The 26,280-nt window shown below is 42.5% G+C and overlaps 2 protein-coding genes and 2 pseudogenes across 13 annotated transcripts in view; 3 read left to right on the top strand and 1 right to left on the bottom strand.

Moving 5' to 3' along the window:
- Window positions 1-11,535, bottom strand: part of USP40 (ubiquitin specific peptidase 40) — a 37,948-nt gene extending 26,413 nt beyond the window's left edge. For 10 of the 12 annotated variants that reach the window (XR_012674175.1, XR_012674176.1, XM_075153797.1 and 7 more), the window contains exons 1-7: window positions 11,247-11,354; window positions 8,230-8,446; window positions 7,633-7,700; window positions 6,519-6,632; window positions 5,766-5,930; window positions 5,041-5,187; window positions 856-999 (exon numbers count right to left, since the gene is read on the bottom strand). Coding sequence is in view for 10 of the 12 variants with exons in the window: in XM_075153797.1 (XP_075009898.1) it covers window positions 856-999; window positions 5,041-5,187; window positions 5,766-5,930; window positions 6,519-6,632; window positions 7,633-7,700; window positions 8,230-8,428 (837 nt within the window). In the remaining 2 variants the exon portion in view is untranslated. Of the gene's footprint in view, window positions 1-855; window positions 1,000-5,040; window positions 5,188-5,765; window positions 5,931-6,518; window positions 6,633-7,632; window positions 7,701-8,229; window positions 8,447-8,502; window positions 8,519-11,246; window positions 11,355-11,379 lie in introns of those variants that run through there. The other 2 variants (XM_075153807.1, XM_075153804.1) reach the window with 2 other exon arrangements.
- Window positions 11,536-13,597: 2,062 nt separating this feature from the next.
- LOC142083866 (UDP-glucuronosyltransferase 1A8-like) lies at window positions 13,598-15,759 on the top strand. Its single transcript, XM_075153908.1, has 2 exons — window positions 13,598-15,010; window positions 15,742-15,759. The coding sequence occupies exons 1-2, from the start codon at window positions 14,060-14,062 to the stop codon at window positions 15,757-15,759; spliced, it is 969 nt and encodes a 322-aa protein (XP_075010009.1). The 5' UTR covers window positions 13,598-14,059.
- A 5,998-nt stretch (window positions 15,760-21,757) lies between these two features.
- LOC142083955 (UDP-glucuronosyltransferase 1A6 pseudogene) lies at window positions 21,758-23,850 on the top strand (annotated as a pseudogene).
- A 1,312-nt stretch (window positions 23,851-25,162) lies between these two features.
- Window positions 25,163-26,070, top strand: LOC142083864 (UDP-glucuronosyltransferase 1A1 pseudogene; annotated as a pseudogene).
- The last annotated feature ends 210 nt before the right edge of the window (window positions 26,071-26,280 follow it).

Genomic DNA, 26,280 nt, shown 5'->3' with positions numbered 1-26,280 from the left:
TCACATGTGCAAAGATTGAAATGGCTTTTCAGTGCTGGGGAACCCAAGTATGGACTGACACAAACCATGGACCAAGGCACAAGCTTATTAAGCAACTTTTTAAGCATGATTGTGAACAATATTGGAAATTCAGAATTTAAAATAATGAAATATTGATGCAAATAATAGAACAGCTCAACCTGTTTGTTCATAACCAGCCTTATTTTGTTTAAAAGACTAGGGGAAAAAAAACAAGCAACACATTTATATACACGAACCAACGGAAAAAAAAAGGCTTCCTCAAATGCAAACACTGAGAAATTTCCAAGCTTGCATTGCAACAGTTCAATAAGAAAAATGTCTTTTTCAATAACAGTACCTCTATTAAGTATATTCTTTATATATTCTAAGGATCAAAAATTGTCATCAAGCACTGGTATAGCTCAGTTCATAATCAAAATACGTATATATGAATGCAAAGACAGATTCCTAAGAAAAATGAAGTAACTACAGGCACATAAAATATATACAGCTAAATTTACACATGACGTTATCAGACAATAACAACACAAAAACAAATTTAATTTCAATTTCCAGGTGATTATCTTCCTTTCAAGCAAATGTCAGATTAAGTTTTAGGTAATTATTATACCCTTCCCCCTTGTATAGCTAGAAGGTATTTCCCACTCAGTTAAAAAGTGGTTTTTTGGAAACAAATTGGAATTCCAAAGATTTGGAATTGGAGACAGAGAAAAACCCCACAAAGTTTCTTGAATACCTTGCCCTGACAAAATGCAAAATAAAAGATAACTTGTCCTTGAGATATCGGTCCTCTGCAGAGTATACAGAAACTTTAACAAATGTAACAGTACATACCTGCTCACAAAAAGGCCTCAGATTTATCTGGATAGGGAATGTATAGCAGCTCGTTTCCTTGTATCGTTCGCATTTCTCAAAGTCAAAGTTAAATCTCAGGAGAGAAATGGTGAGAAAGGGTGGCAACTTGCGTAGTTTAGCAGACTGTAAAATGATTAAAAAAAGTTGTAAGCACATGGTTATACAGAATAGTGTTTCCATTTTGCTATGGTCAACTCTACTTTCCAAGAAAACTTCGGTACAACCAGGCAGACGTGACCAGCGTTTTCACTTTGAAAATGCCTTCCCTAATTCTCAATTTCCCTACCAACTAGACATCCTAAAGGCAATCAAGATCTTTCCCCTCTGTTAAGCCCTACACCTTCCTTGAATGGTGATCACGAGTCCCATACTTTACCCTCCTACAGAAAACGAAGGAGGACATTGCTGAAATTCTAGTCAGTAATTACATTTCCATAGCCCACATCTTCTTCGTGAAAGGATTTTCTTGAATTTTATACTAAGAAGCAAACGTTTCAAACCCCTGGGTTTGTGCTTATGCATGAAGTCAGACTATGCAGCATGTTCCCAGCAACTTTGCTCTCGGCCCCTTGCACAGCACCTGCCACCACCAGTCCCACACAGACCCCGGGAGTCCAGAGTAAAAAGCACAAACACTCAACTGCTGCTGAAAAGCAGGTGCTGTAGAAGAACGACACAGCTTCGTGGTAGCTTCGCCATTCCCAGATGAACAGTGGGGAGCTCAGCATCTGCCATAGGCCCTGAAGCTACCCAAAAAAAATCAGCTATGAATGAAACTCAACCTACAAACATAGCCTACACGCTTGCTTCTGCTGCGAAGAAAGGACCTCAACTGAGGTTGGGGCTATTACTCTTCTGGCCCCTCCTGGTCATCTCCTCCAAGCACAGCATTTGTACCTTCACCTGAGGTTTATTCCAATGACCACTGAGAAGTTTTCCAGTTCTTTGGGGTTGTGTGACCTCAAGTGTAGGTCAGGGCTTGTACAGGCACAGTGTTTTCAAATGGGGAAGTCAGAAATGATCCTATCCATAACATAACTAGCTCTGGCAGGTATCTATTGTCCAGAAAAAGAGATCACTCCCACGTGTATTTTTCAGCCTGCTGCTGAGTAACTGTTGGGCTGCCTCCGAATACAACAGAAATGGTCTGAAAAATGTCACCAAAATATATCACAGTGGCATCTTGCTTAAGATCTGCCAGGATGCTTGAAGAAAAGGGCCTTGACTAAGATCTGTGGGCTACAGTAAACGAGCACGATGCTGTGCCTGAGCAGCATGGTGTAGGTGTATCCTGGAAGACCCTACAGACAGCCACAGAACAACCAAGCAAGGGTTAAAGTCTCCCTCATCTATATGGAAGAGGACCTTCAAGGCAGGAAAGCCAACATAATACATTTTAGTACGGAAGAATATTAATCAAGATCAAACAAACTGGTGTGCAAGTACATCAGGAACCCTGGTGCAAAGCAAAACCAACTACCTTGTATCACCTCTGAATATAAGCGTAGATTCAATGGACACGATTCTCAGCCTTTCCAATGTCTCCACCCAACTCTCTATTTGCAGAGCCGTACCAGAGAGCCTCCCAGGAACACAAATATGGCTTAAGAAACTCCCCGAATTAGGTGTTTAATTTGCGTCAGTTGCGAAGACTACTGTGCAGAGCTTGGTGGCACAAAGGATTTTTTTGCATGCTCTTCCAAGTTTAGAGTGATAATCAGAATGTACAATTAAAATTTGATAAAGTTCTGGAACAAAAGAATTCAACTACTAAATGCTCTAGAAGCCAAGACAAAAAAAGGGGAAGAGTAACATCCAAAGACCCACAGTACTGAAGGGAGGGAGGAATGGAGTGGATAGGCATGGGCCATCTTGTCTTTAAAATAGGCTGGGTGCGGGCAGGTGGTCGCACTGTTAGGCAGCTGCCTTCCTAATGCTGCCACCAAGCTTAGAGCGACCCAGCTGGCACCTCACTTGGTGCCAGTGTTGACTCTCGGTATAGTCTGCTGTGATCACGCACATCGTGCCCGTGGGGCCACAGGCAGCAGTCATGCTGACACAACGTCCCTCCCTCCCGCTACAGCCTTCCAGCACAGCCCTTCTCTCTTGAGGTTGTCCATTCATACGCCAGCATCCCCCAGCTATGTGACTTCTTACCCAAGTTCAGAGTTCCCACTGTCTTCTTGCATGGATGACCACATTTGAGAGGTAAGCAACTGTTAACTCGCACTCCCTTGAACCCAGCAAAATTTAACTTGAACAAACCCTTATAACCACGCCACACAAGGCACTGGCAAACGTTCCTGAACTCCCAAGTCACCGATTAACTTCACCTATCCTCAGCTTGCCTTTGCACCCACTCCCTTCCACATTAAGGGTGCTGCAAGGTTTGGAATTGCACTCATCCTGCTGCAGAAGAGAGTGACCACAGTAGGCCAAAGAACTTTGCTGTTGTGAAGAAGGCAGAGTATGTCAAAGGCAGAGTGCACTAACAGCTTATGTCTGCTTCCGCTTTACAAAAAATAGTGGGAATAACAGGAAAAAGGAGCAACTTTTTATAAAAAGACTTACGACATGAAAAATTAGCACAGAAGAAAACCAAACACCACTTTGTATCACTCTGGAAAAATGTAATTCAAAGACCTACAACTCTTGTAAAGCTCTCACTGGGCTGCCCTTCCCTGGCCCTGGCTAAGGGGATGGATAACAAGATACACACAAAGTCTTAAATTCGATTACTACGTTGGGGAAACCAGTCCAAACTGTTGTAAATCAACAAACAGGGACAAGGTGTCAGCACAAGGATGCTGCAGGCTGCACTGGCGTACAGACAGTCACCGGTGTTAACAGCCATGCCACCATTTGACAACGCACTCAGGGTCACGTACACAACTCCTCTGGAAGATATCAACGTCAACAAGTGTCAAGCATCTGAAGCTTTCCCAAAGCGCCCAGGGGTGAAGGCAGGGAACTAGGCAGACAAAAGGAGTACTCCAGTCTGGATGTCCCTGAGCTCCTGGGGATCGCTCTCAATAAACATCACAGGCTTAATGTCAACAGTTCTCCTGTTGAACACTGAGGAGCTCCGATGACTCAGCACAGCAAAGGGTCACTGCATTTGGTTTTACAAGTAATTTAAAAAAAAAAAAAACACAACTCAAACCCAACAGTTCTCACCCATAGCTGAGCACAGGTCAAAGCAGTAAATCGTTAATTAGAAGATCACGACAAAGCAGCACAACTCAACAGATAAACCAATCGGCTTCCTTCAAAACCCCCTTCAAGCTACTGCCTGAAGGAGACGACTTTCACAGTCCGTATTCTGATCACAGGAACATGACTTTGCGGCTTTGCTGTGCCTGGATTTTTATCTTGCTCCTTCCTGGCCTCTCAGATGGAGGGAAACTCCTGGTGGTGCCCACGGATGGAAGCCACTGGCTTAGCACGCGGCAAGCGCTCGAAAAGCTCACTGAGAGGACACAAAGTGGTGGTGGTTATACCAGAAGTAAGCTGGCAGATGGGAACAACACAGGCGTACACGGTGAAAACACACCCAGCATCTTACACATTAGAAAAGCTGGACGGTTCCTTGCATGAATACATTTTTACTCACCTGAAGCACTACAGAACATACTAAAAACACCTACTAAGGTGTTAATTTATCACTGCAAGAATCTGTTCAGCATCAGGAAAACGATGCAATAGCTGGATCAACAGATCCCATTTCCCTGTGCAGAGTAACAGTTGTTCATTATTTTTCTCTCCCATTTGAGTTCTTTATGAGAGAATTTCCATAGTTTTCTTCGTTACATGGATCTGTTTATTTTTTCTTCATGCTCTAGCTTATCTTTCAGCCTATGCTTTGAAATGCCCAAAGCCAGGGCAGTAGAGGTGTGTGAATGAGGCAATACTCTCAAAACTACATGCCAACCCATTCACCACTGGCTAGATTAAAGACTGCAACAATATTCAAGTCAAGAAATGAGTCACACAGCTTTTCTTGACATAGTTGCTGAGGTTTAAAAAAACAGGTCAGATTTTGGCATCCTCTTGTTATATACCGCCTGATTAAAGATACAGGTTTCTTTATTTCTGAGTTAGAGCGCAGACACAGCAACGTAAACAAAGTTCCGAAACTGAACATGGGAATCGCCAATGCATTACCTTTGAAGCTTCAACAAGTTTATCACAGGCTCCACATCGATACAAGTTCTCATTTTCAAAGTACTCTTCTTCTACATACATGTTCCACAGGGCCTCCTCCAAGCCAGCAACACCTTTTACCGCCACTGTTAGGTCTAAGAAATCTTCCTATGCAGAAGTACAACAAAAAAATAAGGTAGTAAGTGGTGTAAGTTCACAGTACATTAGAAAGATACTCATCCTATTCACCACAGCAGATGTGAGCACTCATTTTGCTTTCATGGCGGGGGGGGGGAACAAACCCTATATATCCACATAAGAGAAATTAATTTTTAAAAAAAAAAAAACAAACAAGGAATGTTTTTTTAAATTACAAAGAGCAGTAAAAGAATGTAAAGATATGTTTTACTGTGGTTATCCCACTGTTCAGGTCTCTCCTAACTACATCTACTAAAGACTTGCCAACTCAGAAAATGCAATAACACTTGTGTTTTCATCTCTGAGTCACAGCCTGATGTAGGTGGTTTAGAAAATGCCAGCCAAGACTTAACAACAAAGTCATGCGTAATTTTCACATGTTTTCAAGTCTGCAGCGCCCTAACCAATACACACTACCTAGATTCAACAAGGCCACCAGTGACACTCAAGACAGATGTCATTATTTTTGGAGTTTAAAAAAAAAGAACATTTCAAGTATCTTCAATAGACTGAACAGAAACCTATCCTGGAAAATCCTCTGGCTTTACCTGTCTCTCACTGATATTCTTGCATTCTTTACAAACAATCTGATTGACAACAATCCCATGGTATAATCGATTAATAAGGTCATGACCCGAAGTCCCCACAAGGGAAGTTTCCAAAGCACTGAACAGAATCCGATTTAATTCCTGCACATCATGCTGCCTCATTTCCTGCATGAGAAATAAAAAAACAAACTTGAAGAAATAAAATAGTGCCATCTGCTTTGAATATTGCTTAAAAACAATACATATTAAGTGTGACAAAAACAGCTGCCTCAATGACTACCCATATATTTACTACCTTGAGTAGTAAATTACTACCTTTATTATTATTTGTTATTCTTAATTTAGTTATGCTCTCTGAGTAACTACAAGTACATAAACTATAACCCACATAAGACACTTTCACTTGGGTAGATTTAGACCAGACTATAAGATGAGTTACACAGTTCAATTTAGGTAAGAATCTAAAGGACAAGAACCCTAATTACTGTTGGAAAAATGTTCCTGTAAAAACAAAGGAAAAGCTACTGAAATTGTATCTAACAGAGCAATTTTCTTCTGTTGCTCGCTGTAAACAATTGGCATGTACCTCATGTGGAGATTCAATAGTATACAACAATAGTTGACCCAATTCAATGCTATCTCCACAGCTGGAAGTATTTTATGATATTTCTTAAATGTCAGACTTAAAAAAAAAAATCTTCTCCATTCAGGAAAAAGTTTATCAATGATGGTGTCACTGAAGGTGATCTGTACCTCATTGCTGTTCCACCCAAAGCTCTCGGTAAGGTCTGTGGTAGATGCAGCTTGCTGGTCCAAGAGCAGAAGCTGAGCAAATAACCGTTGAAGTTGTAATGGAATTATTCGAACCTAGAAATAAAGAACAAAATATACCCAACAGATCAGAAAAAGTCTTCAAACCAATCATTTAAATTAAAAAAAAAAAGTAATTTAGTATAAAACTTGTTATAAACCACCACTCTCTGGCTTTCATAACACAGGTTACTCAATTCACACCAAAAGATCAGTCAGACTTAACTCCCAAAAATCTACAGTGCGTAACCTTGCTCAGCCAAACATAGTCATGGAACACACGTTTTGTGATAAAGCAAAACTGTATGGATTAAAATTTAGCCATCACTGTAGTAAAAACGGACAACTTTCTCTGATATTTTTCATAATCCTAAACCCTAAGAACTCAGCTACAAGACGTCATGACATATAGATTTAACATGTGCTACCCCTTGCACAGTAAAGGGTTTGGTGGTGAGGTGGAACGAGATGGGAAGGAGAATGGTTAATGTCAACCAGCTTGATCAGCCACCTATATTTATCTTTGATTTACAAGAAAAAAAATTTCCAAACAACCAGTTGTATCACTTCAACCCGAGAAGTAAAGAATGAAATTCTGTAGTCAACTTTAGTAAGCACTTTTTAAACAAAGATTAAATTCCAGTCTCATACCATCTTGTGCATGGGTGGGCTGTTAAACCTTCAGAGAGCCTCAGTGCAATCACCTAGGTTGCACACATATTTAGATTTTTTTTTTCTGGTAACAAATAAGTCTTAGCACTGTATCTTCAATTACAGAAGAGAAAAAACTGAAAAGGACTGTACAGACTGTTCCTGTTCCCCTTGAAGACAAAAGGATCTCCGCTTTCAAATTCAGCAGAAACAGGCTCGATATCTTACTTTTGAAGCAAAAGCTTATGGTACTGAAAACTTACATCTGCGTGCAAAATCTAGTATTGGCCAACCAACTTCAAAGTTAAGCTTTCATTCATTCTCATGAAAGGCTTCATGCGAATTGAAATGATATTCTTCCGAATCAACATTCAGCAGTGACTAATGACAAGAAAATTTTGAATACCTTTGCATCTGGTTTACTGCTGTCATCCAGAGTCCCAAGTTCTTCAGGTCCTAAAGAGAACAGCGCCTCTGTAATTGTAAAGAAAAATGCCTATTTAAAAAAAGCCAATGTCTCCTCTTTAAAGATTTATTGTATTTTAACTATCAAGCATTATAACGCTATTCTTTTTGGCAAATTAAGACATTAAACAACATTTTGGAACATCAGTCATCCTTGCAACTGGTTCAAGCTATAACAATAAAGCATAAGTAAGCATGAAGGTGTTCAGATGGCAAAATATCTATTTTTTCAGGAATTGTAGCGGTTGCATTGACATTTTACAGACAGCAATAACCTCTCTTATTTACACAAACTGTAACTGTCCACCTGTAAGAAAAGATAATGTTTACAATTTACTTACATTTTGTGCAGAAGTGATGATACTAATTTTACAGACCAAGAGCTCTGAGTATTCTGTAATAAATTATTGTAAGTGAACTAAAATAAACTCTTCTTGAAAATAATGTTTGTGGTGTTTCTTTAATAAATAACGAGAAATGCAAGTCACTGTAAAATATCGATTCCAACATTACTTTAAGAAGATTTTGAACACATTACCTCTAAATTCAGGTGTGAAAAGCAGAGTCTGCAGAAGGGAATTGAGGTAGCAGGTCCCACCCTGATTTTTGATACCACTTAGGTTGGTGAAATCCCTGGGAGCTGGAGGCTCAGAATCTCTGGGCTTTGATTTCTTCCCTTTTCCACAATGATTGTTTGAAATAAAGGAAAAATCCTCTTCAAATAAGTCCCCAAACATTGTGAAGGCAAAACAGTCCTTAAAAAATACAAAGTTATCTATTTACTATTAAAAATGGAATTGAATCCACCCACCTCTAATCCTCCACGATGAACCTTTCAGCCCTGACTGAAGAATTCCTTTGTAACTTTGTTCATCTTATTCTGTTCATTCTAAAAATGAATGACAGATCCATACAAAAGTATGCACTAATATAACAAAAAAAAAAGGGTGAATTAAAAGCATTTATGTTAGCACAGGTCTGAATGGACTTTTAACTAGAATCAAGTACATCACATTTCAATTTCACATCAGCTAAAACACGCATAGCAAAATAAATGGGTCCTTCTAACCACCTATAATTAACTAGTGCTCAAGTTGCCCAGTCTCCTGCAGGAAAGGTATGCAAGGTCTCTCAAACTCATCAAAATCCTGCACTGTGTCTCAACAAATCCATGAGCACACGTAACCTGTCTCTAGTATTGGCCAGTTCAGGTGGGAAGAGTGTAATAAATGGTCAAAAATACAGTGATACTTTATGAAAATATTATCTTTGCTTCCAGATGTTTGAGCCAGAAACTCAATGACAACTAATTCTTCTTATGGGAATTTTTTCAGTCCTTTTTGGAAGCCTTGCAACCTCTTAGCATGTACCAGCATTCCCAAAGTTAGCTCCCTTTTGTTTTGTACTTGCCACCCCATAATTTAATTTGGTATGCTGTAGCTCTTGTATTAGCAGTGAGTAATCAATGAGTTTTACTGAAGCAGTGAATAATCATTCCCCTATCTACCTTCATTCCACTTGCAAGTTTACAGATCTTTATCATGTTCCACTCAGGCATCTCTTCCACACAAAAGCCTCCACAAAAACATATTCATTCCTACAACTGAACTTGTTCCCTATCTTTGATTATCCTTATCTACCTCCTCCAAACCCCTTAAACTTCTCCCTTCCCTGTTTCTGAGATCAGAGGACGTCATCTGCCTGCAACATTCAAGACGTGTGCAGACCACAGCTATATATGTATATTACTTATATATTTATAAATAATAATGCTCTGGTTTGTTCTCTTTTTGTACAACTGCTGAGCACTAAACTCCTTTAAGCAATGTTTATTATTACCCCAAGGTCTCACTCCTATGTGTTCAGTTCAAACCCCACTATACACACACCTTACATAAATATGTGTATATATACATAACCATAAGAGACTGTGTGACTGTCTCTGCTCCATGCTGCATCTCTTTGCGCTCATCTAGTTAATATTACCTGCTATTGTATCACTCAGCCACCCATGAGCACCAAGACTTTAAAGTTCCACTGATGGCACTTGTCTTTACTGCAATATATCCGTTGATTTCACACAAAAAATTAATCACCTCATTATTCACTGTTTTTTTTCCTGATAGTTTATGATATGCTGAACACAGCCCTAGCAAAGATACAAAGAAACTCCCCCTCACTCTCCTCTGTGACAATTGATTTTCTATTTCCTATCTTTTAGCTAATTATTTAATCAAGCAACAACCTTCCTCTCCTGTGTCAGCTTAATTTCTTTGAGAGCCTTCAACAGCAAACCTTACTGAACACCTTTTGGAAACCCAAACGTAGTTGACAGCCCCCCATTCAACCAGCCAGTAGTTCTTCAGGCATCTCCTAAAACTCTTCGTATAAAACAGCATTACCATAACCCCATTTTAGTCCTTCCCACAGTAGAGCAGTTTTTAGGCAAAGGGCTATGGCAGTGTTCATTCTGCTTGTTCTATAATGCTTCTTCAGCACTTCGTACAATACATATCCCTTTACAAACCCCCACAGAATAAAATTATGTGGCTAGAGATCCTTCTTAATGAAGACAGTCAGGAAAGAAATAATTTCCATCTCTTTGCATTAAGTTTTTTTTCTCTGAATGCAGCTCTTATACCTTGATCACCCAGAAAAACTCCAAAAACCTGTGAAGGTCCCACCTCCCATGCTTCAAGACATAATTACTAGGTTTAGCACTCTTTCCAAACTGTCTCGTAGCCTTCATTCATTTTTCCAGTTAGACCTGCTGCACTTTAGCATTTAACCATCCAAAGATTATGACTCTTCCTATTTTCCTCATCCGAATACACAACAGCTTGCTCCTAATAGGTTTGTTCATCATAAAAAGGCGCATATCTAGGAGACAGCCATCATTTTACTGACAGTCTGCTGTACCACCCACCACTCCAGAGAAGCACTTCAGCTGGGCAGTGCCAAATCCTCCCTCGCTCCTTATTTCAGGATTCTCAAAGCACTGCTGCTAGCAGCTTCCTTCCCTTAAAAATCATAGTCATATAGATTAGAACGAATCTCTGCATGATGTCTCTGGTCCAATGCCCTCACAAAGCAGGGTCAATTTAGAGCACATCGCTTATTAGGACGTTGCCCTGCCAAAGTTAGAATAACTCCATGAAAGGAGATCCCAAAACCCCTCTAAGCCCCTGCCCTATATTCCTTATCTCTGATGGGAACCTCCCTTGCTGTAACTTGGGTCTGGCACCTCTCATCCTACCCCAGTGCACCCCCTGCAAGAATCAGGCTGCACCGATGCCCTCCCGACAGCACTACGGTCTCCACCTCGCCTTCCCTTCTTCAGGCTGAACTCACCCGGCTCTCCCTGCCTCTCTCCACCTCCCATATGCTCCAGCCCCGCAGTCCCCACGGGGCTGGGCCCAGTCTTCAGCCGCGGTCTCACCGCTACCGAAGGGAGGACGAAGACCGGTGCCCTGGGCCTGCCGCCCGCACCCCGGCCGGCCCGCAGCGCCGGGGCTTGCGGCGAACGGCTCCCCGCCGCCGCCTAACCCGACTCACCGCTCAGAGCCAGCACCTGGAGCCGGGCCGGCGCCTACCGCCACGGCCCCGCGGCCGCCGCCATGTTTGTTGTGGCCGCCGCGCAAAGCACGCTGGGAGCTAAAGGCCGCCGCGGCGCCGGGATTTCACGCACCTGCCCAAACCCAGCGGCGCCCCCTCGCTCCACCGGCTCCACCGCTCCACAGAGCGAGGGACGCCTCCTGCCACGGGCGGAAGGAACCACCGGGCACGGGCGCCGATTCGAACCGAAGACCGGCCGGCAACGCGGCCCCGGGGCCGGCGGGCGCGCACAGCCTGCTGGGAGTCGTAGTGCGCCACGGCGCTGGCGGGGGGCAGCCGCACTGCCCGCTGGGAGGGCGGGCCTCCCCGCAAGGCCTTCTGGGGGCTGTAGTTTCCTGCCGGCCGCGGTGCATGGTGGGAGTCAGCCTGCTGGTGGCAGGGGTGACCCCTCCCTGTCGCGGGGGTAAGGCGGCAAGTGTTGCCATGGAGACGCCGGGGCCTGCGCTGCCTCCCCAGCCTGAGGGCCTGGAGGAGGCCCGGCCCACCTGGGCCCTGCTTCTGCTGGGACCTGGCAGGGGAGGAGAGCGTCACAGCACCGCCATCACCCAAACCTCTCAGACCACCGCCAGGGACAGGCCCTGCTGAAGCCTTCTGAAAAATGTAGCCGGGGATGAAGCTCAGCCTACCAGCCTTGTAGCACAAGGGCTTCTGCAAGGAAGAGCCCTCACAGAGGCTGGGGCTGCTTCTCCACCCATCCCTCCTGGTCCAGTTCCCTCCTAGGCGTCACATGGCCCCATCAAGTGTAGGCCAGGGCTTGTACCGGCATTGGGATTGCAGATACAGATGAGCCTGGCCAATAATCAGAGAAGACTAGCTCCCTCTTTGAAACAAGCCTTCCTAATGCTGCTACCAAGCCTAGAACGACCCAGCTGGCACCTCACTTGCTATGGTCCCCTGTGATCACGCACATCGTGCCAGTGGGGCCACAGAACCACAGGCAGCAGTCGTGCTGACACAACGTCCCTCCTTCCTGCTACAGCTTTCCAGCACAGCTCTTTTCTCTTGAGGTTGTCCATTCCTCCCCTGGCATTCCCCATCTATGCGGCATCTTACCCAAATTCAAAGTTCCCACTGTCTTCTTGTATGGATGACCACACGTGAGAGGTAAGCAATTCTTATCTCGCAGTCCCTTGAACCCATCAAAGTTTAACTCAGCAAGAAACCCCTGCCAGATAACAAAGCCAACTGAGGGAGTTGGTGGCAAACTCTCAAACTCTCAGAAATGCCTCTAAGGTACTGATTAACTTCACCCATGCTGCACTTCCCTTTGCACCTATTCTCTTCACAGTAAGGGTGCTGCGAGGTTTGGATGGCAAAGTCGTCCTGCTGCAGAAGGGAGGGGAGGGGATGGCAGGACATTTCCCTACCAGCTCTCTGCTTACTCCTCTTCAGCAAATAGGGGGTGCCAAAAAAAAAAACTTTAAAAAATCAACCTTTTTGTGAGAAAATGCTGTTTACTAAACTGGTCATCGATCATTTTTAATGATCAATCACTTTTAAGTGTGTTTTATACAAAACAATCATTTATGTTTCATACAATCATAATGTTTTATACAAATCTGGAAATAACAGCATGTTTTCGTTATTATTGATCTTTTTTTCTTTATAATAACATAAAGGATTCTGAGAGGGTTTTTTTTTTCACTTTTACCTCAGAGCTTCTCCCCTTACTCTGAAGCTCAAATATTTTGTTTTCTGACAAGTTACCAAGTGCCTGAAAGAGAACTCTTTTCTGCCACTCATTCGGTAGTTCCCCTACACAAGGAGAAAGTTACAGGCATTGTAACTTTTGGGAAAAAGAAATAAAAAGACTGATAGGAAAACAGGAAGAAAACAATACATAATTAATTTCATTGCATTGACCACGGTACGCACGGGAGAGAAATATTGTTTCTGTATCTCAGTTGTGTGCCTGAGGAACAGAGGCGGCGTGGCTCTAAATATCCTAAGTTTCATTAGTTTTCCACGTCATGGTGCTATTTAGGCACCTAATCGTTTTGGCATTGATAACGTCAAAACCAATGCTGTGAAGCTGATGGCTCTTGCAAACCCATGCTTGCGCTGAAGCTGCTCTTTTAAGTCAGGTCCGATACCTGGGCTCACACCTGAGTCTCTACTGAACAGTCCAAGCCATACGGGGAATAGTAGTCGTTAAAACACATTTAGTACATGTCTAATGTCTGGCCTCTACTTGATGTATAGGCAAGTGGTGAGGAGTTTTCAACGGCCTGAGGGCCTTCTCGTAGGCTGTGAAACAACTGCATTACTGCTCGGAAGCAAGAACCCGGGCTTCGGCTTCACAGATCTCTGCCTGAGCTGCCAGGTCAGCCTCTCTCAGTGTCTCTTCTTGGTGTCATTGTAGACTGTTGAGATTCCTGCTAGCTCAGAAGAGTTCGTTCACCTGCCCTTTCCCCTTACCCTGAGGGTCTTCTCTTCTGTCCTCAGAGAAATTATCTGAACATCCATGTCTCCAGCCACAATGAAATTTATTGAGGCTGTTTTCATTTGTTAATGTGGTGTTGGAGTTGTTTGCAACAGGCTTGCCTTCTCTGGCCCTGGCTAAGGGGTAAGACAAGACACATCAACGATCAAGAGAGAAGTCCTGTGAAGTCTGACTAGCATATTGAGGAATTGAACACTGAGGAACTCCAATGATTCAGCACAGGAAAGGGTCACCGCATTTGGCTTTACAAGTAAGGGAAAAAAAAGAAACAATCCACAACCCAAAGCAGTGAACCATTAACTACTAGATTATGACAAAGCAGCACAACTCAACAGACAAACCCACCAGCTTCCCTCAAAAGCATATTCAAGATACTGAAGGAGACGACTTTCACAGTCCGTATTCTGACCACAGGAACATGACTTTGCGGCTTTGCTGTGCCTGGATTTTTATCTTCCTCCTTCCTGGCCTCTCAGATGGAGGGAAACTCCTGGTGGTACCCGTGGATGGAAGCCACTGGCTTAGCATGCGGCAAGTGGTTGAAAAGCTCACTGAGAGAGGACACGAAGTGGTGGTGGTTATACCAGAAGTAAGCTGGCAGATGAAGGCGACACAGGCGTACACGGTGAAAACATACCCAGTGTCTTACACATTAGAAGAGCTGGATAATGCCTTTCGTGAGTACATTGCCACTCACTTGAAGGACCTGCCTTTCCCGCTGAACGCTATAACGCTGTACAACTCGGTGCACGTTTTCCGTGTGTTCTTTGTTCAGTGCAAGAACCTGTTCAGCAGCAAGGAGACCCTGCAGTACTTGAATCAAAGCGGCTTCGATGCTGTCCTAACAGACCCCATTTTTATCTGCGGAGCGACACTTGCTAATTATCTTTCTCTTCCGTTCGTGTTCTTCATGAGAGGATTTCCTTGCAACTTGCATTATGAAGCACCGCAGTGCCCGAGCCCTCTGTCCTACACCCCAAGACTATTTACCTTCAACTCAGACCGCATGACTTTTTTCCAAAGAGTGGAAAATGCACTGGTTGCCCTCCTGGAGCTTGGGTACTGTAACGGTTTCTATGAAGATGTGATAAAGTTTTCCTCCGAAGTTCTTCAGAGAGATGTATCCCTGCTAGACCTCCTGAACTCTGCTTCCATTTGGCTTCTGAGATTTGACTTTGTGTTTGAGTACGTCAGACCAGTGATGCCCAATATGGTCTTTATTGGAGGTATAAACTGTGCTCAGAGGAATCCACTGCCTAAGGTATGTTCTTTTTCCTCCAAATTATACATTTTCCAATGAAATGTGAGTATGTAATTTCTGGAAGTTTAGTGCTATTGAATTTTTTTATTTCTGATAATGATTTAATACCACCAGGTTTTGGCAGTTGTTTTCCACAGGCTGAAATCAAATTACCTTGATGGAGGCAGATGACTTATTTGAATTAATGAGGATTTTCTGACAAGTCCAACAAAAAATGGACTTCATCTGTCAGCTACAAATTACTGTCCTCAGTGAATGTATATTATTCACCAGCCAGACCCAGTTTTGATTTAATTTTCATGGAGTCTGACATATATTTCTTTCACCTGACCAATGGCTGTCTGTGTTAAGTTATTTCTGTTTGTAGATCATGGTGAAACATAAATGTCATGTTGAAATGGGAAGAATTAATCTAAAATGGTGTATTTGGTGAAAGACATTTGTACGCAAAACTCAGTAAGTTTTCGTACCTATTTCTTCACATTGCTTTTACCAGAATTGTTCTGCACGGTTTTTAAAGCTAATCTAGAAATTTAAATCTATTTTGATAGTTACCATATAGTCTCTAAAACAACTAATAGCACTAGACATTTCTTTCCAGGCACAACGCAGGACACAAACATCTTTCCTTTGAAATTATTCCTTCACTTCTGAATTATGGTCACACAATATCATTGCACAATTGCAATACAGTTTCTTTGAGCTGAAGGTTTTTTCCTTTCTTTTTTCAGATTTGTTTTAAACTCTGATGGGTTTATGCAGAGTCCACTGAACTCAATAAAGAATAAGGCAAATAAAGAATAACATTATAAATTAGAATATTACAATAATATTATAAATAAGGCATTCTCTCACATTAGGCTCAAGAGAGCAGCACTTCGTAGTTTGAGATTTAAGAGGCAAATTCTTGCTGGTTGCATGAAAAGTCTTTACTTTTATATCTTGAAGGTCTCAGAGCTACAAACAGTTTGTAGCTTGCTACAATGGTAGAACCATCCTGCCCTTATTTTATACCTGGCGTCTCCCGTCCTCACACTGACATTTGTCATTTGGTAAAAATCACGTTCCAAACCTTGAAAAACCTTGCATATCTTCAGTCCGTCTTTTCTGGCTACATTTTCTACAGAGAGCAGAGGAATTTCTCCTATTTCACTTTGAACAGTGCCCAGCAGCAAGGCAATAATGTAGTAGAGTGTAAACCATGGGTTGACCATTACTGTTCAGAAATATAATATGGTAAGAATAGGTAGTTCTCTGAAATCCTGTAGCCCATTGCTCAACAGACAAGAAAACAAAAAGTTGGGATGACTAGGAAAGGGAGAAAGAGAACAAGAGATTCAAAATGAGGCTTCTTTTCTCAGGCGAGTAGCTTACGCCACAGACCTTTCTGTTACACTGCCTTCCATAGTTTTCCACAGGCAGAAAAATCGGGCATTGTGGCCTCATTCCAGAAGAGGGCTCCTTTCTCCCGTATCTAACCTGGTCCCGTGGAGTACCTGCTCTGGAGCTGAAAGCATCGGTGTGCTGAGGATCTTGTGCTTTTGCAGAACTGGGCATTTGTGTCTCATCCAGCACAGAGCTGGGAATTAAATCCCAAGTTCCTTGACCTTTCTGAGCCATAAGCATCGTCCACAGCTTGCAGTCTCAGAGGGAGTGGGAGAACATGCAACCACAAAGCTGGGCCTGGGGGAGCACAAACTGCACTTACTTATTGACTAAGATAACCGCACTAGCTGCCTCAGGCTGGGTTTCCTCTTGTCCCCACTTTGCATAGGCATCTGTCTCAGTAGCAATTACATATTCATTAACAGACACATAAATCCAGTTGCCAAGTTGCAATGTGCCTGGAGGTTTAATACAAAGCTTGCAGGAAATCAGACCCGATATCTTGACTGAGCAGAGGTCCTGTGCCAGCGCCATCCTCTAATGACTCCAGAAGTACCTGAAGGCTGGCATGGTAAGCTGTCCCTCATTAGGGCGACATCGCAAATCAACTCGGACTGTGAGCCCTGAGACACTTTGGTGAACATCTCATCTTTAACCAAAGTTAATGCAAAGTTGCTTTTTTTGGGCAGCTCATAAAAACAAAGTGCATATGATTTGATCAAAGCAAAGTTCAGAAATGTAAGCTATAGCAACCTTTCAAAGTTGTTCCTGTTTTTTTTAATCTGAAACACCCATTACTTATTTAAACAACTGGTTAACTTAAAACCAATTAAGATAACCCCAGATTTAAGTATGTAGTTACTCAAGTAAAGGAGAAGTGTAACTGAATAAACACCCTGTGGTTTGTCCCTCCAGCACAAGGATTAAGAAAACAGGTCCTGTTCTGAAACCCTCCTGCCAGAGACAGCAGCATCTGGGAAGCTCTGATAAGGAGACATTTCTAACTGGTCCTTTGAGATGTGCAATTAAAGTGGAATTCAAAGACTTTGGCAAGAAGCCAAAGAATACAGTAAGCAGTACCAAAGTGTGCACACATACCTGGTACGCAGAGACACACTTTTCAAAAGCCTGCACAACCCACATGTCACTTCGTGTGACCTCAGAAGGGATCCTGTCATGTCTGCGGGTACTGTTAATTTGCTAACATGGGTAGCTAGAATTAGTACAGCTACAAGGGGAACTCTTCATTTTCAGCACTGAAGCAGTAGTCATCACTCTGTTCATGAACCAAATACTAGGGTCGGTTTTTTTATGCAATATTCAAGGTGTTGATGAACCTAGTGGCAGATCAGAGCAGCCTGATATCACAGCAGCATCTGTTTATTATGCTTTTGTAAAGGATGTTGAGCACACCTTTAAATCTGACAATACTGTTCATCTGTCTTATATTGCAATGGCAAAATACACAACATCAGACAAGTAAAAGCAGCACTACTTTTGAAAAAGCAGCACTACTTTGATTAACCATCATGCATTGTGCATCTTCAATGCACAGTATGTATCAACCTGAAACGGCTGCTCTAACCAAACAGTTCATCTCACTGTTCTGTTCAGTTTGCTCTTGTCCACAACCCTGTGCCTCCCATACTTTGAAGAAGAGGTATTGGATGAAGCTGTAAAACACAGTTCTTTTGACAAAAATTCCCTCATATCAAATGGAACTACTGCCTTAGTTTCCCTTTCTATGGGAAGTTTGTCTTCCGGTTAAATTAAAACACCTTCTCTAATGTGGGTCTAAAGGTACAATATTTGACAGAGTTCTATGCACAAAAATCCAGAAAAGTTATGAGAGTATTATATTTACAAATATCGAACACATTGCCCTACAAAAGTTAGGAAATGTTCCAATTACAGTTACCTGGGCAGCCTTAAATGTCACCTTTCTGTTAGGATACAGTCATTAATTTCAGAATCACATACTATCATTTTCACATGATTTCTATTTACAGCTTAGGAAAGGGCTGCCCTAGAAATGATCTGTGTTCTGTGATTTGCTTAGCTGCCTGCTGCTTCTTGCTCTTGCAAAGACTTAGAGTAAGATTACTTTCCAACTTGCAGTCAACATATCATCACTTTTATGGGTTGTTTTTCCTCTGAAGTCATGCTAGCCAAACTACATGCTATCTTACCTGGTGCAGGCAAATGCCAATATATCTCCATAGCTATGTAAAATATAAGGGGGCAAACAGGCAGGTTCATGTCAGCAGTTACCAACCTTCATTTGCCTGACACTGTTCAGCATCAAGAAAAGGTCTGGATTCAGTTACACAAGGATTCCTCCATGTATAAGCCTGATCCATCATCCAGAAACCTGGGAAATCAAATTACATCATCCACACACTCTTGCATTTGAGCAACCTTTTCCTACTTGCAAGACCCAGAGCATAAGGGGATGAGCAATCTCATCTAACAACAGGAAGACAAATCCAGTAAATGAAACAAACACTTCCAGGCTGCCTCAACAAACATTTGGTTTTAGTTCTAGTTTTAGTGCTACTCATATAGCAAGTAGCTGCTGAGGTATCCATTTGCTATCCTCTTCCCTTAGCGCCGCTCACTGGTTGCTGCTCAGGTTAGAAGAAATCCACATATCACAACCAGCCCAACTCAGAGATAAGCAGTTTGAGAGAGTTTTAGTACCTTTTCCAGCTGAAGCAATCATGGGTTGAGGGGTAAGCACACCTGCACCCAAACCCCTCAACATGGTTATGGCTCAGGGCCCAAGCAGTCCCAACTCCTCAGAGCTGCTTGTATGCCACTGCAGCTCTGCTCCATCACTGCAACGCTCCTTGCCAGCTCAGAGGGACACCCACACGAGTGACCCACATGAGCCTTATGGTGAGAGGTACTCCTGGGAGGAAAATAAATCTGCAGTCCTGAGTCACCCAAGCTTCAGCCTTGTTTAACATAAAATTTCTGTCCTTAGTATCCAGTGGGAAAGCCTTTCCTCCCCAATACCAGGAGCTCGCACATGGTTCTCACTCTTTGAGCCCTCCGTTCCTCAAACTACGCTGTGGTCCTTGTCTGCAGATACAACTGGAGTTGGTAACCAGCACCACACCCTTCAAACCTGCAAGGGGCCCAGGTGCCCTTTGCTACTGGATAATGAACAACGAACACATGTAAACCTACCATGTTATTTTGAAAAATGAGCCAGTCTGTTAATTTTCTGAATAATAATTACCCAGCTTACATCTGACCTCAGCTGATTCTGTGCTAACCTGAGAACTTCATCCTTTCTTTGTCTGTTTGTCTGTTCTCTGTTTACCTCTAATTTATCTTTTTTTTATTCTGTCCTTCCTGTTGTTGTCTCACCTTTTCCACAGTTTTTGCTCTGATGGTCTGGTACAAAAAGTAGGGAGTCTGTTGAGCCCGTAAGAAAGTGTAGCCATACCAGCAAGAGACTTGTTCTCTTATAGACACTGGAAGATGGAATTTTTATGGGCTGTTTTCAGCCAACTAATTTGCTGTTGAAGGTCATATTCAAGTGCAGAGAAAAACCCATACCAAACAGCAAGTTCCAAATGGATTTGGTCACTTCTTATCACAGCACTTGCAATACACTTTTTATCTCTGAATCTCCAGCATTTAATCAGAATTATTCATAAATCAGTTCAATCTCACACTTTCAGTCTGTGCCTTACAAAACTGTCTCCCGCCTCTCACTCTCCCATATTTGGCCCTCTCTAGAAATCGGTTCTCCATGTCTAAAGCTGGTTCCTCCATCTCAGCATGACACTGTGAAGCTCCACAGAGCAGTGCTAGCACCCTTTGGGTATCTACTGAGACAAACCCCATTGCCTAAGGCTGTAAGGGTTTGTTTCTCCATACTGAAGATGCTGGGAATCCCACCACCACTTATAAAAGGAAGGAAGAGGAAAAACTTTGTGCCGCTGATAGTTTTGCATCAGCTCTTTTCTTCACAAGGACCTCTTCCTTAGCACTACCCAAAAGACTTTGGTCTGGCATTGCTTTTACTTGCATAAAGAGAAAACATTCCTCCAGCAAAGCCCTGAGGTCCTCACTTCACTGCACATTCCCAGAGGACAGCAGTAAATGCCAGCAAACAAGGGGTCACACCACCCTAGTAGAGCTTTCTTTGGAAACCCAAGCTGGGGTATTACCTCCTATATTTTTTGTAACAGCCCAGCAATCAGTTCCTCCCTCAGGGAACATGAACTGTAGGGACAGCTTGTGCCTCCCTGTGAGTGGATTCAAACCCAGATCCAACTACCAAGTTCCTGGCTAATTTAATCAAGAGAGGATCTCTCTTCTCATCAAAGTTGGGCTGCTGCCCAGAAGGGAACATGGAAGAGGAAAGGTGAGTTTGCAGCTCCGTCAGGGCTCATAGCTGAAGAGGTCCAGGAGACACCTGTATGTGGTTGCTTATGTTACCACCTGTATCTGTGAAAGGAGGAGAGCTCAAAAGCCTAGTTTGCTTGTTGGGGTTTTCCATGTGTATGTTATCAGTGGGATTAGTAAAAGATATCATATCTCCTCCTAAATTTTGTCTTGCTCACAATATATGAAAAGGGTTTTCAGGACAGTGACCAAAGACCAAGGCTCCTTCATTGTGTCCCAAAAGATCTACACTGGCCTCCTTTCCCTTCACTTGCCCTGAATCCATCATTTGGTTCATTTTTTTTGTCCAGTACCATGGGGAGAAAAGCCAAACAGGATTGTTGTTCTCCTCCTCAGATTTGGGATTGCATAGTACACCCTGGTAGCTGTGCTATATTCATAAGACATGCAGGTTTGATTGCTTCCAGGAGGTGGGAATTTAACATCAGCCTTCTACATACTGGATAGGTGTTCTCAGTTAGGCTAGTCCATAAAAGAAAAGATGTTGCAATTTCCATTCATTCTGGGGGTGTATTTTAAAGGTTGCCTTTTGAAAGCAAAACCAGGCTTATTTTCTCACTGAGTACTTACCAAGTCAATGGTATTAACCACAAGTATTATTACAAGATGACATCCCTCGTCTTCTTAGTTTCAGGAAGGAAGGAATGTGCTGACATACTTCCAAGCTTAAAAATTAACAAAAAGTACAAAGGGAGACATCTTTTTTTCAAAACCAGTGTGCTCCCCTTCCCTGTTACATGAGCAATATTGAAGGATAACCACAATAATATTGGGAAGTTAAATATTTATTTCTGCAGTCAATAAGTTCCCTGCAGAAAAGTTAAAGCTTGCATGGACCTTCCTATAAAGGACAGTGTCGGATGCCTCTAGAGCAGAAGTCTCCAGTTTACTTCTACTGAAATGGCTCTCCCGTTTCAGTGTTTTTACCAATATACTTGGATGTTTCTTCTTTTGACATTATCCTTAACCTTTGCTGAAGGTGGAAAGATCCTGGTGATACCTCAGGATGGAAGTCACTGGCTCAGCATGCGCCCAGTGGTGGAGAAACTCCAGCAAAATGGACATGAAGTTGTTGTGGTTGTACCGTCAACAAGTTTGTATATGAAGCCAAAGGAGCCTCAGAATTATACAGTGAAAGTATATCCAATACCTTATGCAGAAGAACATTTAGCTGTTACGCTCAAGTCATTCGTTAATGCTCATTTTATTGAACAATCTGTTTTGAATATTATTATTACAATGTATCAAAGCATGTTAGAAGTTTCCAGGTTCTTTTTCACCAACTGTAAGAGCCTTTTGCACAATGAAGACATGATGCACTATTTGAGAGAGAGCAAATTTGATGTGGTTTTCACGGATCCAATTCTGATGTGTGGACCAATAATTACTGAGTATCTTTCAGTTCCTTCTGTCTACTTCTTGCGGGGGTTTCCTTGCGGTATGGATTCTGAAGCTACCCAGTGTCCAAACCCTCCTTCCTATGTCCCCAGACTCTTCCTAAATAATTCAGATAGCATGACATTTGCTCAACGCGTGAAGAACATGCTGGTCCATATGCTGGAGTTCGTTTACTGTAAGCCTATATTCGCTCAATTTGAAGAACTTGCATATGAAATTTTTCAAAAGAAAGTGACAGCTACAGACCTTCTAAGCCGTGGATCTGTTTGGCTAATGAGATATGATTTTGTGTTTGAGTTCCCGAGACCAGTGATGCCAAACATGGTTTTTATTGGAGGGATAAACTGTGATCAGAAGAAAAAACTGTCTCAGGTATAAAATTTTTTTTTTTTTTTAATTGAAAAGAACATAAATATTTAAACATCCTTACATCAAAACCTAACTGACAACACCTTGGTATTTAAAGATAGAAAGCTAATGAGAAATCCTGCATGATGCAGAAATGTTATTTCCTACTATCTAGCATTCAGATTAAATCGTATTCTGGCAAACCTAAAGTCTTATCAGATATGAAAATTTAAGTGACATGTAACGTTTATGCAAATGATAAGCTGTTTTGTTGAACTGAAGCTCACCTGAATTTTGGTGAGTAGCAAACTTTCCTCCCCAACAGGAGCCAGACTTGGTAGCTTCCTTTTCATCTAAGTTTCTTATACCATGTCCATCTCCGTAAGAGCTGTCCCTACAACCAAAGCCAGGCTCAGGGGACTTGACTGTATTGCTCTGAAAGAGCCTGAAGAACATCCATAAGCACAGTCTGCTTTCTGTCTGCCCCATGGTGTCCTCCCTTTCCAGCTGTCTCATGGACTGTCCGTCCATACCTCTGTATACCCATTCTCCTTTCATAGACATTGAAGGTTATAGGTCTTAACATTTTAGCTATTCATCAGTTCTTTTTCTGTCGTGTCCATCTGCCAGATTGATATATTTACATCTTTCCCGTTATGTCAAGATGTCAATATCAAACCCCCAAAAGAAAGCCTTTTTAAAATGTATCTTACCCTTCTTTCATAGGCTATTTAATTAGGTTTTAAGCTTTTCTGGGCATGGATGTCTTCTCTAAATTCCCATTCAGGTTTTTGGGTACCAACCAGGTCTCTGAATCAAGTACAGCATAATTTATAGCAGATCAAAAGCAGGAAAGGGATATTCAAATATTGAAATTGTGAGTGCCCCTGAAACAGAGTAGTGTAGGAGAAAGCCCTAATACCCTCCCCTTTTGTCCAGATAAGTACGTTTAGTGCTTGTGTTGGAAGTGGCAGAGCCAATCCTCTTCCCAGGACAGTCTCTAGTGCTGCTTGGTTCATTCTAACTGGTTATATATGTTCGCATGAAGGAAAAGGAGTAGCAGTTGCTCACAAGGGGTCTTTCAAAAGGACATGGAGTGAGGAGTAGGAAAGATTGCTGGTCGGATATTAAAGACCCAAGCAGATGGCTGTGAATGCCCCACACGGGACATGCATGACTTTCTTCATTTGTCAGTCTAGCTTGAACGTATCTTCTTCTAGTGTTCATTTGACAGCCTTTTCAGAGGTTATGAGCAACAGGTCTGTTTCTGTGCATCATCTTCTCCTGCGCTGTTTGAAAATTCCCATTAAGTTAATCCTGTGTCATAAACTACCGATATGGGGACAGTGCGGGTGATGGAGCTGGCTGCTCTTTTTGGAGGGCAGGTTCTCCATAAGGCCAAACTTTCCCACCAGTCTTGAAAATAAGCATGCAGAAATTGCATGTGAAAGAAAGCTCCACCAGTGATGTAGAGCCCTGAATGCTTTGGAGGAGCAAACTGTATCCCAGAGGCACCTGCCCAGCCACCTACTTACAAACTTCTATGGTGAGAGGTTATCACCCACATTTAAAAACCGAGCAATTGACAACTAAGAAGGATCTAGAGTTCATGAACTGTTTCAGTCATGAACTGAACTGACATGGGCCATGAACTAGAAACTTGTTGTTGGTTGATGTTATCTGAGGTACAAGGATGAACTGCTGTTTTGCAACTTAGTTTTATACCTGATAGGATAAGCGGTTAGATGGAAGTTCTGTGTAGAGATAGGAAAAGATTTTCTGTTGGCTGCTTATCGTCAAAAAAAGCAGGTTTGCATCAATGAAAAAAAATTAATTTTTCTCAATTGTACCAACTGGTTTTGGTTATTAAAACAAAACAAAACCCAAACCCCAGGTACGTCAACATTGATTTTCCATATTTATCTTTACTATAAGTTATGTTTCACTGTACTACTTGCCTCAGTTTCATTAGAAAAGAAAAAGCTTTTTAAAAAAATAGCAAATTACTACACTCTGTGACAACTCTGTCAGCTTTCAGTGGCACAGAGGACTCCAACACTAGAGGGAAACAAGTAATTTTGGTGCACTCTTTATAGACCCAGTACTACCATGTGGGGTAATTCAAGCAGTGTTTCTGTCCATCCACTCTGGATGCATTTCTTTCATGGATTCCTACGTACGGTAGAGCGTGCTGTCAGTAAATATCAGTAAAGGTTGCTGGGTTACTGATGGTAAGGAGTGTCATGAGGCTGTGGTCCTAGTATGGGAAGAAGAAGAGAAGGCTGAGGCACTGAACTGTAGTCTCAGCTTGGGAGAGTGAAGTGTATGATAGGATACACACCTTTCTCATGCTCATGCAAACCTGCTTTTGAAGTGCAAACCTCATCTCAACCTTTTATCATCATTAATCACCTACTGTGACTTCCATCCCGTGCAAACATGTGAACACCTGAAATGTGAGGCAAGTCAAAAGGGCAGAGGTATCATTAGAAAGCATTGCCACATGCTGTGTTTGCGTAGGTGGAGCATAGCTACAAAAGTTTGTGACCCACCCCTGGCCTCTCTCGTGCATGGGTTCCTGTCCGTCCCACTGGCAACATGCTGGTGGCAGTGCTGCTCCCCTTCTTGTGCTGCCTGAGTCCTGCTGCTGCTGGGAAACTGCTGGTGATCCCGGTGGAGGGCAGCCACTGGCTGAGTATGAAGGAAGTGCTGGCTGAGCTGAGCAAGAGAGGGCATGAAATAGTTGTTATCGCATCAGACAGCAAAATGCTGATAGATTCCTCAGGGATATATGAATTGAAAACGTATTCTGTACCTTTCAAAAAGGAAGAGATGGAAGAACTTATGCACTCAGTGCAAACTGTTTTAGTGAAGAGCCTTTCCTGATGAGAATTTTGAATACCTGGGGTAATTTGAGAAGAGCTTTGCCATGCCTCAATCTTCCTGCAGTTCCTTACTATACAACAAAGAGATGATGAAATACATCGAAGAAAGTAAGTCTGATGTCATCTTTACAGATCCTCTGACACCCTGTGGATAGATAATTGCTTTGCACTTTTCTATCCATCCCTATTGTTTTCTTCTTGTGGGGCATCCCCTGTGCTATAGACATTCACGCTGCTCAGAGTCCAGACCCACTGTCCTACGTCCCACGAATGTTGTCACTCAATGCAGATCATATGACGTTCCCTCAGAGAGTGAAGAACTTCCTCATCAGCCTTTCAGAGTCTTTTACCTGCAGGATAGTCTTTTCACCATTTGAAAGCCTGGCCTCAGACTTTCTCCAAAAGCCGATGACAATTACACATCTTCTAAGTCATGGGTCTATTTGGCTGAAGAGACTTGACTTTGTCTTTGACTATCCCATGCCTATAATGCCCAATATGATTTTCATTGGAGGCATAAACTGTGGACAGAAGAAACCATTATCTCAGGTCAGCGACTGGCTGAGAAAGATACAACAAGGAAAAAGTTCTGGCAGTCATACACCTGCAAGATCTGGGTGAGGTCTAATAGTGTGTTTGATATGGACATTTCTTACTTAAAGAGATAATTTAGATTAATGCTTTCTGTATAGCTGATCCACTTGAAAAACAGAATGGTGTAGTTGATCAGGAGAACATGATGTGATTCCACCTCCTTTCCTTGGGTCTGGCTGACATGGGGATTTTGTATGGTGAGGGGATCACGTGCTATGCTGTGTTTGATTCCAGCAG

The sequence above is a fragment of the Calonectris borealis genome, chromosome 6, assembly GCF_964195595.1.
Source record: "Calonectris borealis chromosome 6, bCalBor7.hap1.2, whole genome shotgun sequence".
NCBI lineage: Eukaryota > Metazoa > Chordata > Aves > Procellariiformes > Procellariidae > Calonectris > Calonectris borealis.
This window is presented reverse-complemented; position numbering and strand designations above follow the sequence as displayed.